At 52.6% G+C, this 14,608-nt stretch overlaps 1 protein-coding gene across 1 annotated transcript; it reads left to right on the forward strand.

Moving 5' to 3' along the window:
* The first annotated feature begins 754 nt into the window (after window positions 1–754).
* On the forward strand, window positions 755–14,375 carry TGME49_264760 (Oxysterol-binding protein). The gene is made up of 19 exons (XM_018781378.1): window positions 755–1,979; window positions 2,514–3,228; window positions 3,635–3,914; window positions 4,416–4,965; window positions 5,519–5,585; window positions 6,158–6,357; window positions 6,704–6,922; window positions 7,428–7,491; window positions 7,920–8,164; window positions 8,555–8,692; window positions 9,033–9,115; window positions 9,632–9,710; window positions 10,320–10,540; window positions 10,995–11,066; window positions 11,366–11,601; window positions 12,078–12,174; window positions 12,526–12,690; window positions 12,938–13,040; window positions 13,658–14,375. The coding sequence occupies exons 1-19, from the start codon at window positions 1,665–1,667 to the stop codon at window positions 13,715–13,717; spliced, it is 3,909 nt and encodes a 1,302-aa protein (XP_018636323.1). The 5' UTR covers window positions 755–1,664; the 3' UTR covers window positions 13,718–14,375.
* Window positions 14,376–14,608: the final 233 nt, after the last annotated feature.

Below are 14,608 nucleotides of genomic sequence, written 5' to 3' on the forward strand. Positions count from 1 at the left end.
CTGTTCCGGAGGAAGTGTGCCTTTCTGTATTACCAATGGGCACCGATCGTACATCTGAAAGTACCAAAGGACGGGCCTGACTCTAGTTCAAGAAACAGACAAGCCCCTTGTCGGTTGCCCTCCTCCAATGGATCCATGATGCATTGTGCTTCTACCATTGTGAATAATTAGATCATCGAATGCCAGTCTTTCTGAAGCCCAGACTACCGGAGAACACCGGTGTTGACAATGACCTAACTAAGATGACAGTCAGCAGAGAAGGAGGCTGCCCTTTTCTTGTTTGTGAGACAAGGACGGTAACGAGGAGGAACTCCCAGTCTTGCGCTTCGAGAATAGCACCAAACAGACGATCTTGTCAGAACAAAAAAAGTCGCATGCGAATTATTTGCCTCGCTGGGAACCGGATAGGGAAAACAAATTATAAGAAAGCTTCGTTTTCCGCGCCGTCACTATCCAGGGTACGCTTGCTTGTTCCTGGGACCTCTGTTCCATGGACAAGCTATCCTATCTGTTCGCTCTTGACGCTCCGAAACTTTAAAGCTTGCGTCGTGCATTTTCAGCGTTTCTTGCGAGAAACAAAACAACCGAACGCCGTTGTCTGCTCTGGAGGCCGTCTGAGCGCCCAGAGGGACGGCTAGTCTCTCGGCGCATGCCACGATATGGAAAAGAATGACAGGGTTGCTAGAGAAGGTCAACTGCCTGCACATTTTCGCCCATTCTTTTTCTACGCACCGACCGGCTGATGATGCTAAATATATTTTCGGGTCGTCTCTAGACAGCTGCTTGTCGCTTTTTGTTTCTCCGCCGTCTGCAAATTCCCTGACTCTGTGCTTCTAAGTTTCAGTAAGAAAGTCACCTGCCTCCACCTTCCGACTTTGTCTTCCCAGCGCTGCGTCTTTACCCTCCATCCCGTCCCACCAAAGTACACATCCTTTTTTCAAAAAGGCATATGCACGAGCTCTCACTCCCTTTGACAGCGGAGCCCTTTCCACTTTCACAGTTTCTTCCCCGTGCCCGTTTCAGCGTCGGGCGGCTTTGTCTCCAGCGATTTCCAACGGCAGAGTTGCAAAAGGGTTGTGCCTGATTTCTCAAGAAAAACACTAGCTGTGCAGATACTGGAAAACGCGCGTTTCGCAGGTTATTTAGGGGTGTGTGAGATCCTCGTAGGTTCGTGGCGCGCGACAGGACACACTAGATGCACAAAAGCATGTTCTTATGTACCTCTGTGTTGAGCTGCCAACTTGGACAGGTGCAGCTGCTTTTCTCCGTTGCATTTTCCTTCTTCAAGCGTATGTTCACGGTCCCAGGTGCCAGAACGCCGTTGGTTGCAGGGGGGCTTTGCATTCGCAACGGTTCGGTTGCAAGTTTCGAGCGCCTCGCCCCGATGGAGGAATGATACAAACTGCCCGAAGGGACGGTTTCTTCATTTTCTTCAACCTTTCCAGTTTTCCGCGAGACCAGATTTGCTCAGCTTTTTACAGCGTTTGTTCGAGCGGCCCTGACTCGATTTGTTTGGGCTTGCTTTCACGCCTTTCCCCCTTGTCTACTTTGAGACAAGTTCTCGAGGACGCTGCCTCTGTGCAGCAGCCATAGAGTCTCGAACTGGGACAAAGCGTCAGGGAAGAGGGAATTGGTTCTTCGGGGCTTTCTCGAGAAACTTGACAATGATGAGTCCTGAGAGTGGTGCCGGAGCGAGGGTGAGACCGCTGGCGTCTCCCTCGCCTGAAGGCTCCGAAAGTTCATCTCGCCGCGCATCCGCTTCCGTACCTGGCCCGCCGTCTCCAGGGTCGCCTACTTCTGCCGCTCCTCGCTCTGCAAGATCTCGCGTCTCACCTCAGGCAGATGACAAAGAAGCGGCGCCGGACTCCAGGAAAGACAAAGACACCGGAAAACAAGCCGAGCAGGATCTCCAAGACGAAAGCCACAAAACGCTCACCTCCCATGCAGCAGGCAGCAAAAGAGACCCTCCCAGAAGACAGGTAAGAACACAACTGGACGCAAGTGACAAGCCACAGCAGATGCGCAAACACTGACTGCTCCGACTGTAACTCTCTCACATATATATATATATATATTTCGTTGCGCGTCCACGATGAACTGTCCGATTCTTTGTCACCGTGGACTTGCCTGCAGGTCAGATCGCCCTGAGCAAAATATGTACACCTGTAGGCATTTTGTTGTTTTACAGTTGTCTCTCGGACGAGTGCCCATGATTGTCTGCGTTGTGTCATTTCCGTCTATACAAAGGCGTTCAAGAGCATGAGGAGAATGGTGACCATTGTTGGTGACGACATCTTTATGTATTTCGCGTGAGACACGAACTGGAGCAAGAATACGCTTTTAGCGTTCATCCCCATTTTCTTCCGCAACTCATCTTTCCCGCACGGTTTTTTTAATGTACCGCTCCTGTAAACATTTGAATCCACGGGCCTTCTTTTTGGGTTCTTTTCAATCCCTGTGACAGCCTTTGCCCGCATACGTAACAGGAATGTTTTCTACCTGATTTGACTCAGCAATCGGCGCTTTGGCGTCCTCAGAATCCCTCCCTTTCTCCGTATTCTTCTCACTTTGGAGGCGCGAGCTCGCTTGTTCCTTCTCCGCCTGCGTCGTCTTCGCGCTCCGCGTCTCCGGGGCGTTTGGCCTCGCCGTCTGCATCTGGGGCGCCTTCCGCATCTGGGGCGCCTTCTGCATCTGGGGCGCCTTCTGCATCTGGGGCGCGTCCCGACTCTCCCGCTGCCTCTGCTGAGAGTGCGTCTTCGTCGCTCTCTCCGTCAGCTGCGGCTGCAGTCCCTCCGTCGCCGGATGCGTCCTCCACTCCCCTGACGTCTGCCTTTCTTGCTGACGCTCGACTGCGCCAGAGTCCGGCTGCCGGGCCTCGCACGCGGCCCAAGCAGCCAGGCGCTCCTCGACCTGAGACGCTTGCCTCGCGGCGCGCTCTGGCGGGCGCGGGGAAGGAGGGGATCAAGTCGCATCGACAAGCGCATCCAGGCGGCCAGCTTGGGCGGAGTGGGACGGCTGCTTACTACGCTGGCGCGCCGCATTCTTCGTCCAAGTTTTTGAATAGCGTCATTCAACAGGGCTGGCTGCAGAAGTGGACCAACCTCGTGTCGAGCTGGCGGCCCAGGTACTTCTACGTGATGCCCGGACTCTTCAAGTATTCTGTACAGAAAGGCGCCCCGCCGAAAGAAGTTTTCATGCTCAACCAGTGCGTCATTCGCCTCTGTCCTTGTAAGTCAGCAGATGCCGTCAGGACCCGGTTTACGCGAAGGGTGGAGCTGCTGACCTCTTGCGAAAGGGAAGTGATCGGAAGGCCGAATCTCTTCTCTCGACCTGCAGTCTAAGGCTTCGAAGGCAACGCAGTGTCTGTCTTTCATGCTTGGTCTTTTTTTCTGCTTTGGCGTCTCCTTTCTCTGCTTGGTTGTTTTCTCTTCTTCTGTCGATTCTACACACGCTTTCGAACTTTCTACCGTCTCTCAGCGGCACTCTTTCTCGACCCAGTTTGCTCAGCCATGATGTCGAGTTTGCGTCGCCGAGCCTCGCTTTTCCACGTTGCTTTCTCGCTCTGTGACAGTCGTTTCCTCACCCCTCCCGCATTCTCTTTTGCGTGGTCGTCGCTCTGACTCTGGTTTCTCAGACGACCCTGTGCGGTTCGAAGTGGAGGTCGTGGACCAGCAGACTCTGTATCTGCGAACGGAGTCGCTAGAGGAGAAACAGCTGTGGTACGCCGCGTTCAAGCAGGCGCAGCGCGCTCTCCTGAACTGTACACGCCACCCCGCTCTTCCTCTCGCCTCCTTGTCTTCCTTCTCTGAGAAAGGCGGTCAGCGTTCTTCCCTGGGTCCCCAGACGGGTGCTCAAGGCGCTCCCGACCGGACTCCCTCTGGACCGCCGGGAGAACGACACCGAGCTGGCGCAGGGTGAGTCTCTTCTCTTCACCACGTGACGAACTTCTTGAGTATGCATACATGCATTTGGGGGAATCGAGAGGCAAACGCGAGAGAGAAGAGGAGCCTCAGGAACGAGAGAGCATTAAGGAGGGATGAAGCCGGACGGCTTCCCGTGGTCCGAAGGCAGAGGGAGAAGACCCAGAAAGCCCCGTGGGGGTCGTGGACAGAAATTCGAAGGGAGAGACAGAGGAAGCAAAGAGACCTAAAAGAGAAGACGGTAGGATGTTTATGAAGAAGACAGGCCAAAAGTCTCCGAATGGGTTGGGAGATTGCGCGCGGGATGGTAAGAGGAAACCGAGGAAGACATGGGACTCAAGCAAGCGAGAGACAAGCTGGACACTCGTGTCATGAAATTCTCGCTTTCTCTCGCTGGTGGGGATGGCACTTCACGTTTCGTATTGTGGCCTTGTTCTCCGCCACAGGATTTGTCCATGCGTGGAGAAGGGTCCTCGCCTGTGCATTTGCCTTCAGCGAATCCAGACCTTCCGACGCTCCGGCGAGGCATGAGACGTCTCCGAGTGCTTCTCAGTCGACAGGGCCGCCGACCTCTTCTTCGCTGTCTTCTGTCGCGTCTGCGTCTCGGCCTTCGGCAGCTCCGTTCCTCCCTCACTCCGGGTCGCAAGAATTATCTCCCAGTGGCTCTTCTTCTTTTCTTTCGTCGTCCACAAGCAGCGTGGCTGGAGCGCTCGCCGGAGCGGTGGCTTCTGGGATGAACTACGCGGCAGCCTATGCCACCAGCAAGCTTCGAGGGTCCCTTTTGTCTTCCGCGCCTTCGCCGAGCTCTCCCGTCCCCGGCGGGCCTGGCTCGAGCGCTTCGGAGGGGACAGCTGCCTTGGCCTCCACGACCGCGATTGGCGCCGCGGCAGGGACGGGCGGCGCAGGGAATGCATCCGGGCAGCTGTCTCCGTCCCTGCACTCTCTGGGCAGCGCAGGCTCTGCCTCGTTCGAGTGGCTTGGCAAAGAAGGAAGCCCTCTCGTTCTTCTTCTCGAAAATGTCATTGCTTCTCGCCAACATGTCCAGGTAAGCCGACATTTCCATGCTGGATGCCCCGTTCTGAAAAATTGTCGAAAGGATACAGTCGTCTCTTGAGGCCGGAAGCTCAGAGACCGCCCGGTGCTCAGCGCGTGAAGAGTGGACAGCATGGTGGTGGACTGGGGAGGGGGCGGGACTTTCCTCCGAAGCACGATGAACGACGCAGAGAGGCCAAGATACAGGCGACGCTCGCGGAACAGCGAAGACAGCTGGACGCGCGAGAAGGAAGGCGACAGATGAAGGAAATAGAAACTCTTCGCTGTGGCACATGCACTCTCGTTCTTGCACCTCGCTGGAAAGGAGGGGAGTGCAAGGTAGACGTTATCCCGGGCGAGACGTGGAGCCACAAATGCGCCTCCAGTCACTACTTTGGGGGTGCTCCGCTGCCTCGGCGGAGACATGCCGGTGACCCATGGCCTCTCCGGCGTTCGCAGAGGCGACCCAACTGCGTCAGTGGCTCTATTCTCTACCAACCGCTCGTGTAACAGGAGACTCAGGAGGTTGTGTTTTTGGACTTTGCGCCCTTTTGCTGCTTCTCCAGAGCACAAGCGCCGAGATTCGAGCGCTGCAGGCCGGGGCCCTCAAGGAGCTCGGCGCCATTCTCAGCAGTAAGTCAGCCACAGCTCTTTCACGAATTCACCACAGTTCTCTTTTTCCAAACGCACACTGGACAGCTGTGCATATTCACTCGTCCAAACCCATTCGTATGTCTACACACATATTATTCTCGTCTTCGTCGATCGAGTGATGATGACCATGGTGATATATATATATATATATACATATGATATATGATATATACATATTATATATACATATATACCGGTATGTCTTGTGGATATCAGAGTCTTGGGTCACATGACAGGGTGGTGTGTACGTCCTTGTGTATACTAGGCCACGATATATGCACACTGTACGGGTGCATGCGCTGTGATGCTTCGTATGCTGTCAAAAAGAATTGCTTGTATGTCATGCTCAATCAGTGGACGGATCAGCGAGTATTGTTTGGGAATCTGGGATGTTCTTTTTAATTGATAAAGGTGATGCAACCCCACAAACAAGATACAGCGGTAGTGTTCTCGACTTCAAGAGGTAGGTAAATGAAACCGCAGCGTCTGGGTCACACAGCCAGTCCTGTCAACGTTCCTTCTCGCCCAAACTGCCTTCTGTGCTTTTTCAGGCGCCAGCGGCCCCGCCCCTGGGGGTCACGAGCTGAAGCGTCAGCTGGTCGCTCTGCTGCAGAAAATCGACAGCTTGCAGATGATCGTGGAGAGGCACTTCAGCACCACAGAGGCGCTTCTTGCGGAAGAGAATTCACAAAGGAGACAGCTCGAGAAGTCCCTTCGGTCAATGGCTAAGCAAAACTACAAACTCGAGAAGGTAGCTTCAAATATGAAACCTTGGACGCCAAGGAGCATGAAGAGACCTACCAGTCTAGAAATCCCATATCGTCGGTCATCTCTCCGTATCTTTTCATGTGTATAGGTCTGGTGGCGTCTTCCGTATTCCTGCTGATTTTTATTTGTATTGCTCGATGATTGCGCGGCTGGAGTGGTGTGTGGGCCTGTGTGGACGTTGGATACGTGAATGTATGCAGCGTCAACAGAGGATTGCAGATGCGCGTCAGCTGTGGTGATGTTTTTCGTCTTCTCTCTTCGAGGATTTGTGTGGGAATCGTGGAATCGTTACTTACCTCTTGTTCTGTTTCTGCGCCGTGTCTACGCAGACTCAGCAACGCATGCTGGCTCTCGGCGCCTTGCCCGATGGAGTCCAAGGCGCAGGCCCAGGCGCCGCCCCGGGCGCGGGCGTCTCCCCGCTGGCCCAAGGCGGGGCGCCTCCACGAGGAGGCCCCGGCGGCCCTTTGGAAACAGATCACCAACTGTCATCGAGCTCCGGAGAAGAAGATGATGATGACGTCGAGTTCTTCGAATGCGAAGACCAGGAGGTTTGTCCCCGAGAACAGATGCGGTGAAATTCTGCTAGGAAGCAGTCCTAAAAGGATTTTGTGACATGTCGGTTTGTTGTCCTATGACTGCGGTCCTGTGTCTTTCTTCACCATATATGGATGGATATCTATATCTATCTATATATATATATATATATGCGTATGTGCAAGAACAAGGTAGGGACTTTGTGTACTCGCTGGAGATATGTTCGTGTGATTAGTTCAACAATGCCGTGGCGGGGAAACTGCAAGGGCTGCTTCACAGTGGTGTTATACACGTAAAAAGAACAATCTTTCACGAAAAAGTAGATTTCTTCATCTGTCACAGATATTTATATAAGGACAGAGTGTTCCACATGCATGTGTAGTGCAGGCCGGCGTGCCCAAGTTCAGTAGAACTCAGGTTTTGAGCGACTGGCAGTGCGCCGCTGTAGGAAATCTGTCTTCTCTTCCTTGAACTGTGCATTCTTGTGAACGCGTGATGGTGTCTCCTCGATCCTGGCAGGCGTACGGCTCTCCCCAGGATCTTCCACCGCCGCCTGCTGTTCCCGAGCGACCCGAGGGGCCAGGTGAGAGAAGAAGAAAAAAAAGAGGTACTTTCTGCTTTCTCACTCGATACAGTGACACCCCGGAAATCCTGTTTCCAGGACCCAATGCGGTCTCGTCTGTGCTAGTACCGTTTGTGAACGGTTTTCGTCCACTCGAGCGAGCCACTGGCTGTTCTTCCTTTTCCGTCTTGCTCCGTCCTGTATGTGCATAGTTCGTTTCCTTCGCTGTTCATAACAGTGGTAGCAGTACACCACATGCTTCTTTCGTTAGAAGGTCGAGCAGGCGTCGTTTTGGGTATTGCAAGTTTGAACGTTGCACTAGAACATAACTGACGCATCGCGCCGAGACGGTAACTGATTGGGGAATAACCGTTGTATTGTAGGATGTAGAAATCCACCAGTTTCAGCCGTGACCAACAGTCCACCGGCTTTCGACGGTCTTCTTGCAGGCTCTGCAGCGGCGGCTGCTTCCACCGTCTCTCCCAGTCCAACCGACGAACAGACGCTGAAACAGGGAGAACAGCCATCGAATGCACTGTTGCCGGCAAAGTCGCCTGCATTCTACACTCTCTCCCTACTCTTCCCCTCCGACATTCCTCCAGTCTTAAACTTCTTGGAAGCTATAGCCGGGCGCCTGGGAGGCCCCATGCCTCAGAGACGCACTGCCCTGTCGAAGCCGCGAACGGAATTCAAGGTCCGCAGCGAGAGAAGGCGAAACAGCAGCAAAGATGCAAAGGAGGAAAAAGCAAACGAAGCATGTGATAGGAGTCAAGGGGCCAACGAGAAAACAGGAGAAGCAGAGGTAGAGAACGGCATCTGATGCATGCGTTTCTTCTGTTTCTTGAAAGTTTGGAAGCGAACTGCATGAACGGGGCAAGTCGAACTGCATTTTTGAATTTTTTACATGATATGGTAAAAAATTGTAGTTGGAAATTAAAGACAAATGGGAAGCAGAGGGATGCTGAAAACTGAGGCGAAAGGACGTTAGGGGTGAAGCAAAAAAAAAGGCGAGAATGTGAGAGTGATGCGCAGATAGCGGTGTGAACGAGGAAAATCGTTCTGGGTCTTGCGATTGTGGTTTTAGGTGGGCCTGTGGTCCATTTTGAAGGATTGCATCGGCAAGGACTTGAGCCGCATCAGCATGCCTGTCTATTTCAACGAACCAACTTCGTTCCTCCAGAGACTCCTGGAAGACTTCCAGTATGCCGACCTTGTCCACGCGGTACGTTTCTCACTCAGTGAATAAGATCAAAGGAGTCGCCTTTATCGAAGTTTCCCACACATTTCCTTCTCAAAGATATACTTGTACATTCACGCGCATGCATGCATGGCTGCATGCATGCACGTGCCTCACCAGGTGAAACTGCATGCAGATTCGTGGCACGCTGAGGCCTGCGAATCTTCGTGGTTTGCGGACGGTTATTGCTCAGTGCCTCCTTCCCCTATATACATATGTATATGTATATATATATATATATATATATATACGTATACCTCTTTCTGCATTTGCGACGGAAGAGACATTGTGGACTTAATCGTTGAATCGCTACGAACTTGGGCAGGCCCCTGTCTTCGCCGACACCGTCGACCGTCTTCTGCTTGTCACGGTCTTTGCGATCACGCCTTACGCCTCTGCAACTGGCAGGTAGGTCTGAGGAGCTGCGAATAATAGTTGGGACCGCCGAAGAGACAAGAAGAAACGACGGAGAAAACACGGAGAAATGAGAAGGAAGCGACGCAGGAACCGCAGAGCACACCCAAGTGCGTCTACGGTGGGTTCATCTTATACCGAAGACGACGAAGAGAGAGGAAGCGCGACAGGAACTGTTGAAGACAAGAGGACAAAGAGACAACATAGTTCTGGAGAGGAAGAAAGAAAATGTTTGCGTCATTTCCGCCATGTTCCTCGCAAACGCGGATTCCAGAAGTCCCGCGATACCCTCTGTGCCCACTGCTTTCGTCAGAAGGGGCTTCACGTTCTCTCAGCGTCCTGCTATTTCTTTTCCTTCTCTCCTTTCCTTCATCGTCTTTCTCCGGCGATGTACGGCTCGGTGGCGTTTAGGTTTCCTGCCTCCTATGTGCTGCCTGAACTTTCTTGATCGCTGGCTCGTGTGCCTGTCTCTGTGCCGTCGCGTTCGCCCTGGGTGGTTGCCTTCCGCAGAACCTACAAACCGTTCAATCCTCTTCTCGGAGAAACGTTCGAATTCACACATCGCGGCTACAACTTCATAGCAGAGCAGGTTCGTCGTTATCTCGCAGAATTTCTCGTTTATTGGCCGATCTGGTTGTCGCTGCCAGGGAGTGTTCGACCACTGCATGCACCAGCGTTTCTCTCCCGAGTTCCTCACTCTGTGCTCCAACGCAGTGCTGGATCCTGTTTCTGAAATTACCTCGGCCTGTCTCATCCATCCCCTAACCTCCTCTACTGTCTGCTTGCTGCTGGAATCTCTTCTCGCTGGTCACGACTGAGGAGGCTCAGTATAAACGGCGCGTACCGGTGCATGCACATGCTCAGGCATGTAGATCCCTAGAAACCCATTTTTAAACAAAGCCCACGAATATGTGTGTACATTTTTATGTATGTATGTACATATGTATATATATCTAGGAATGTGAATAGACAGACATATACCAGAGGAAGGAGTCTGATATCCGCGTACACAATTTGCCTGTCCTGACACGAGCTTTTTCTTTCTGCTTATCGTGCCTTCCCTCATATATATATATATATATATATATATATATATGGTTATGGACTGTTTGGTGGGTTTGCATTCCTGCGTGGATTTGGGCAGCTTTCTTCGAGTGTATCCGTGAGGGCAGTTGTTTTTCTTCGACTTTTTTTGCAGGTGGGGCACCATCCTCCGCGAACGGCGTACCATGTATCGAACGACCGGCTTTTGTGCTGGGGCGACGTCGTCGTGCGCAACAGGTTTACTGGCAAGTCCCTGGAGGTAACGACGCCCGGCACGGTGCACGTTGTCTTTCCAGGAGTTGACGACCATTACACCTATCGCCGCGTCAAGCTCCTCGTCCACAACGTCATCTGGGGAAAACTCTGGGCGGAGGTGTAAGCAGAACTGGTGGAGAGCAAGCACACACAGAGCGACGGTGGTCACAGAGGGCCGACAACCGAATGAATCAGCTGGGAACCCACTTGCGTACAAGGAGAAACATATTCACACGGATGCACATGCATACGGACGCATCTGCATATATACGTGCCTCTTTGTGCGCATGCATGTATGCATGCATATATATATATATATATAGATATATATATATGTATATTTCTCTCTGTCATTCGGTCTCTCTTTCACTAGATGTACGTCTATGTGCGTATATCCCTGCGTACTGTCTGTCGTGCTCTCGTCCGGATAAAGGACACACAGACTCACGTGTATATTTTCCAGTCTCTCTCTCTCATATATATATATATATATACAAGTGTGAGTATTGGTTGCAAAGACCTTTTTGTGAGTAGAGAAGTTGCATCGTGTTTGGGTGTTGGGAACTGCTTTCAGGGACGGCACGACACTGGTTCAAAACCAGAAGAAGGGCGACTACAGCATTGTTCAGTTCCTCCGCAAAGGCTGGTACGGAATCTACTGATTGCTCCTATGCTGCCCTTTTTTTCTGCATGTGCATGCAATCTTCGACGTGAACCTCCTGTGCTCTTTGTGCGTCGCGTTTTCTTTTCCGCCTTCCACTTGTCGCTCCTTGCTGGCATGCCGTTTTCCAGGCACACGCAGCACAGTGACCCCGAAGACAGAGACAGCCCAGTTCTTAGGACTGCTGGCATCTGCGTAGTCGCGGTGCTTCGCCATTAGACGCGGTGGTGACGCCAGTAATCCGTGTCTTACGCCTTCCCTCGCTGGTGATGCCTTTTTTACAGGCTGGACAAATCGATGCACATGATTCGGGCGATCGTCTTCTCCGCTTCCGGCCGGCCCGTGTACCGCCTCTCAGGGAGCTGGTCGCATGCATTGTATGTGGAGGAGTACGAGCAGGGTCGGTTGCTTCCGAACGCGCCGCCTCAAGTCCCAGGCTCTTCGATGCGGGACTACTGGCGCTCTGAGGGTCCTCCGCCGTCCGACGGCCCAGATAACAAACTCCAGCATCTCATTCAAGGTGAGAAAAAGACAACGGCAAGGTACAACGGTGGACCACGAATTCTTCCAGTGCCGCGGCAGATACGAAGTATCCTCAAGTAGCCAAAGTACCAGATGCGGTGCTGGAGACCGGAGAGGCGAGGAGGCTGCACTTCTCCAACATTAATGTTTGTCTCCAGGATGGGCGAAGAACCATTTCTAAGGTCACGCATTCTGTGGCATTGCGCAGGCTTGAGGTCCAGGCGGGTGCATGCTGTGAGATGAGATTCGTACCCTCTCAGTCAGAAGGCACAAGTCAAACGAGGGCAGATAGACTCGATGCCACTGTTTGGTCGAGAATGAAATACGGAGAGGAGGCGGAAGAAGGGGGTGTTCGACATGTGAAGTCGGTGGCATCTACATGTGCATGTTTCCTCTGTTCTCCGTCGGCTTCACCACCATCTCTCTCCACTTTCATGGGGCTTGACGTATCCCACTGCCTGGGCCGCCTTGCAGGATTCTGGGACACCGTGCCTGTAAAGGAAGGCTCCCGGCGGTTGGTGTGGCGGCCAGCGGTTCGCCCTGCGCACTCAGACGCGTATTACGGCTTTGGGTGAGTCTCTCCCGTATGTATCATCACCCTTCTTTCCTCGTGGTTTTTCTTAGCCAGCAGGTAGCAAGCGACTGCGGGATTTCTTTCTCTTCTCAGTGAGCAGCATGTGCGAGCGTCTTAGACATCGGAAAGTCAACTTGATGACAATCGGAAGTGTTGATCGCTTCTTAAACACAGTGATTACTACAACTGATAAATCCTGGTGGTTCGCGAGTATCTCGCGTATGACACTGGATAGCCTGTCAATGCTCCTTACACATGCCGAGGGCGTTTCACGCCGGTGTGCCGTCTGGTGACTATCAAACGCCCGTGCGTGCATCTGGCTTGTCTCCGGCCTTATGGTTTTTGCAGATACCTGACGATGGAGCTGAACGAAGTTACCGCCGAGTACAACCCCGAGAAAGGCGCCGTGGTGGCTCCCACCGATTCGCGTTTCCGCCCCGATCAGAAGCTCTATGAAGAGGGGCGTGTGGAAGAAGCGATTGAAGAGAAAACGCGCCTTGAAGAGAAACAGAGGTACGGCCGGTTGAGGTTGCTTCGGAGATGCAGGCGCAAAATCCACCGTTTTCCAACAGCTGCGTCGTGATCGTGTCGAACATCGATTTATCCTGCCAAACATGCGTTCTTGCGACCGGCTTTCAACGAAAACGTCCGCACTTCAAGGGACTCTCTGGGCAGGCGACTGTCTGGAACTCTTGCCTCCTTATTTTCCTCCCGTCCTGCACTCTCTGCTTTTGAAAGCTTTCTCCCTCGTGTCTTTCAGAAGCGCGGCTCGCCTGCGGCCCCGAGGCGAAGATGACTATGATCCTCTCTGGTTCGCTAAAGGAGAAGACCCCATCACTCACGAACCCGCTTGGATCTACAAGGTAACGAGACACGACCAGACACCCGTGCCTGTCTTTCTTATCCCGCGTTTCTGCTGTGTCTTAAGGGGCACTCGCATGTTCCCTATTGTCGACCTATCGGGTATTTTTTCGTTTCCGTGCGGACCTTGGAGGCGCCAAACAAGGAAACGAACCGTCTGAGGTAAAGTGTGACCTTCACAGGATCACCAGCATTTCGCAGAAAGCATGTCTGAGCTATGGCACACTGACTGATCGGCCTGCAGCCGCACTCTCGGCTTTGAAAAGGCCGTGTGGGGTCGCGTAGCAAGCATTCGTCAAAGAGCCGAGACCAGTGACATATCTATCGGTCGGGACGCCTGACAGACGCAAGATTCATTGCTACACGAATCCCTGCAGAACGTTGCTGGTCAACTATAGAAGATGTATCCACGTACAGTTGTGAAGAATGCTATGGAAGACCATGCACCATGGAATTGTGCACCAATCCAGTGCTGCGGAGCATGCGGTGCCCGCGGACTCGTATGAGGCGAAGTGGAAGAGATGGCAGTGACACTGAGCAGCCATAGGGGGGTGTACATGCTGGAGACACTCTTCCGAAAAATATCATTCTAGATTTGTCTTCTTGCTGTGGTAAATAGGGAGGCTACTGGGAAGCGAAAGCGGAAGGCGGATTCCCAGATAGTCCAGACATTTTCTAGGTTTACGGCCTTTTCCTTCGAGAACAGCCTCCGTTACAAACAGCAGGGTGCTGGATCCACTTCAGGTTTTCTCCGGTTGTCTACGCTGAAAAAGTCCAAGAAAAGGACGTACTCCGTGCAGGCCCGCAGTGAATTTTCAAACATCACGGAGGGAAGGTAAACGAATTCGGATTACGACTCGAACAAGTCGTGCGAGCCGTTTCAATCCGGTAGTGGCACAGACGACCGGTGTACAGACCGATTATGTGAGCAGAGAAGTGAGCGCGTAGAATTTGCTGTTTCCATCCTTTCCACGTTTTCAGTGAAGCGGCACTAGAGTCGAGGCCGGCGACTCAGTCCCTGTGGTGTTCCTGTTGCCAAGCGGTCTGCGGATGTGTGGTCGCCTGGTGGGAACATTGAGACATTTCTTGGATGATTTTATATCTCGTGCAGTATTTCTCAACTCGGTTGGCGCGAGACTTCGCTCAATACCTCTGTTCGGAACAAGGTACACTGCTTTTCTGCTTAGAAGTATTGTGTCACTATGCGTCGTGTGGATCTTTTTTTTGGTGAACCGGATGTTGAGTCCAAGCTTTTAGAAGATGTTTTCTCTAAGCGAGAGCAAACCTCCACTTTTCGCTGGTATAATCCGCTTGGGTATACCATAAAAGATTCTGGAAGCTGCAAGGGGCTCCCCTCTCTGTGATGAAATCGTCTAGCTCGTTGCAGTTCACGTTTGCGCCACAAGCGAGATTTGGGTGAGCTGCAGTGGCGCATGACCAGGGCCCCAGTGGGCGGTACAGCTGACGGCACAAATCAGAAAACTTACAGAAACGATGTCTTCTGTAGTGTCGAATGTCTGAAGCCAGCCGCTTGTTCGTTCGAAAGCAGCTGGCTTCAGAGTTTAAGTAA

The sequence above is a fragment of the Toxoplasma gondii genome, chromosome IX, assembly GCF_000006565.2.
Source record: "Toxoplasma gondii ME49 chromosome IX, whole genome shotgun sequence".
NCBI classification, from domain to species: Eukaryota; Apicomplexa; class Conoidasida; order Eucoccidiorida; family Sarcocystidae; genus Toxoplasma; species Toxoplasma gondii.

Excerpts from the sequence above, each read along its gene's own strand:
- TGME49_264760 (XM_018781378.1), top strand. The coding sequence starts at position 1,665 with ATGATGAGTCCTGAGAGTGGTGCCGGAGCGAGGGTGAGACCGCTGGCG. Across the intron at positions 6,923-7,427 it reads TCGAATGCGAAGACCAGGAG|GCGTACGGCTCTCCCCAGGA; the intron begins GTTTGTCCCCGA and ends CGATCCTGGCAG. Across the intron at positions 12,175-12,525 it reads GACGCGTATTACGGCTTTGG|ATACCTGACGATGGAGCTGA; the intron begins GTGAGTCTCTCC and ends TGGTTTTTGCAG.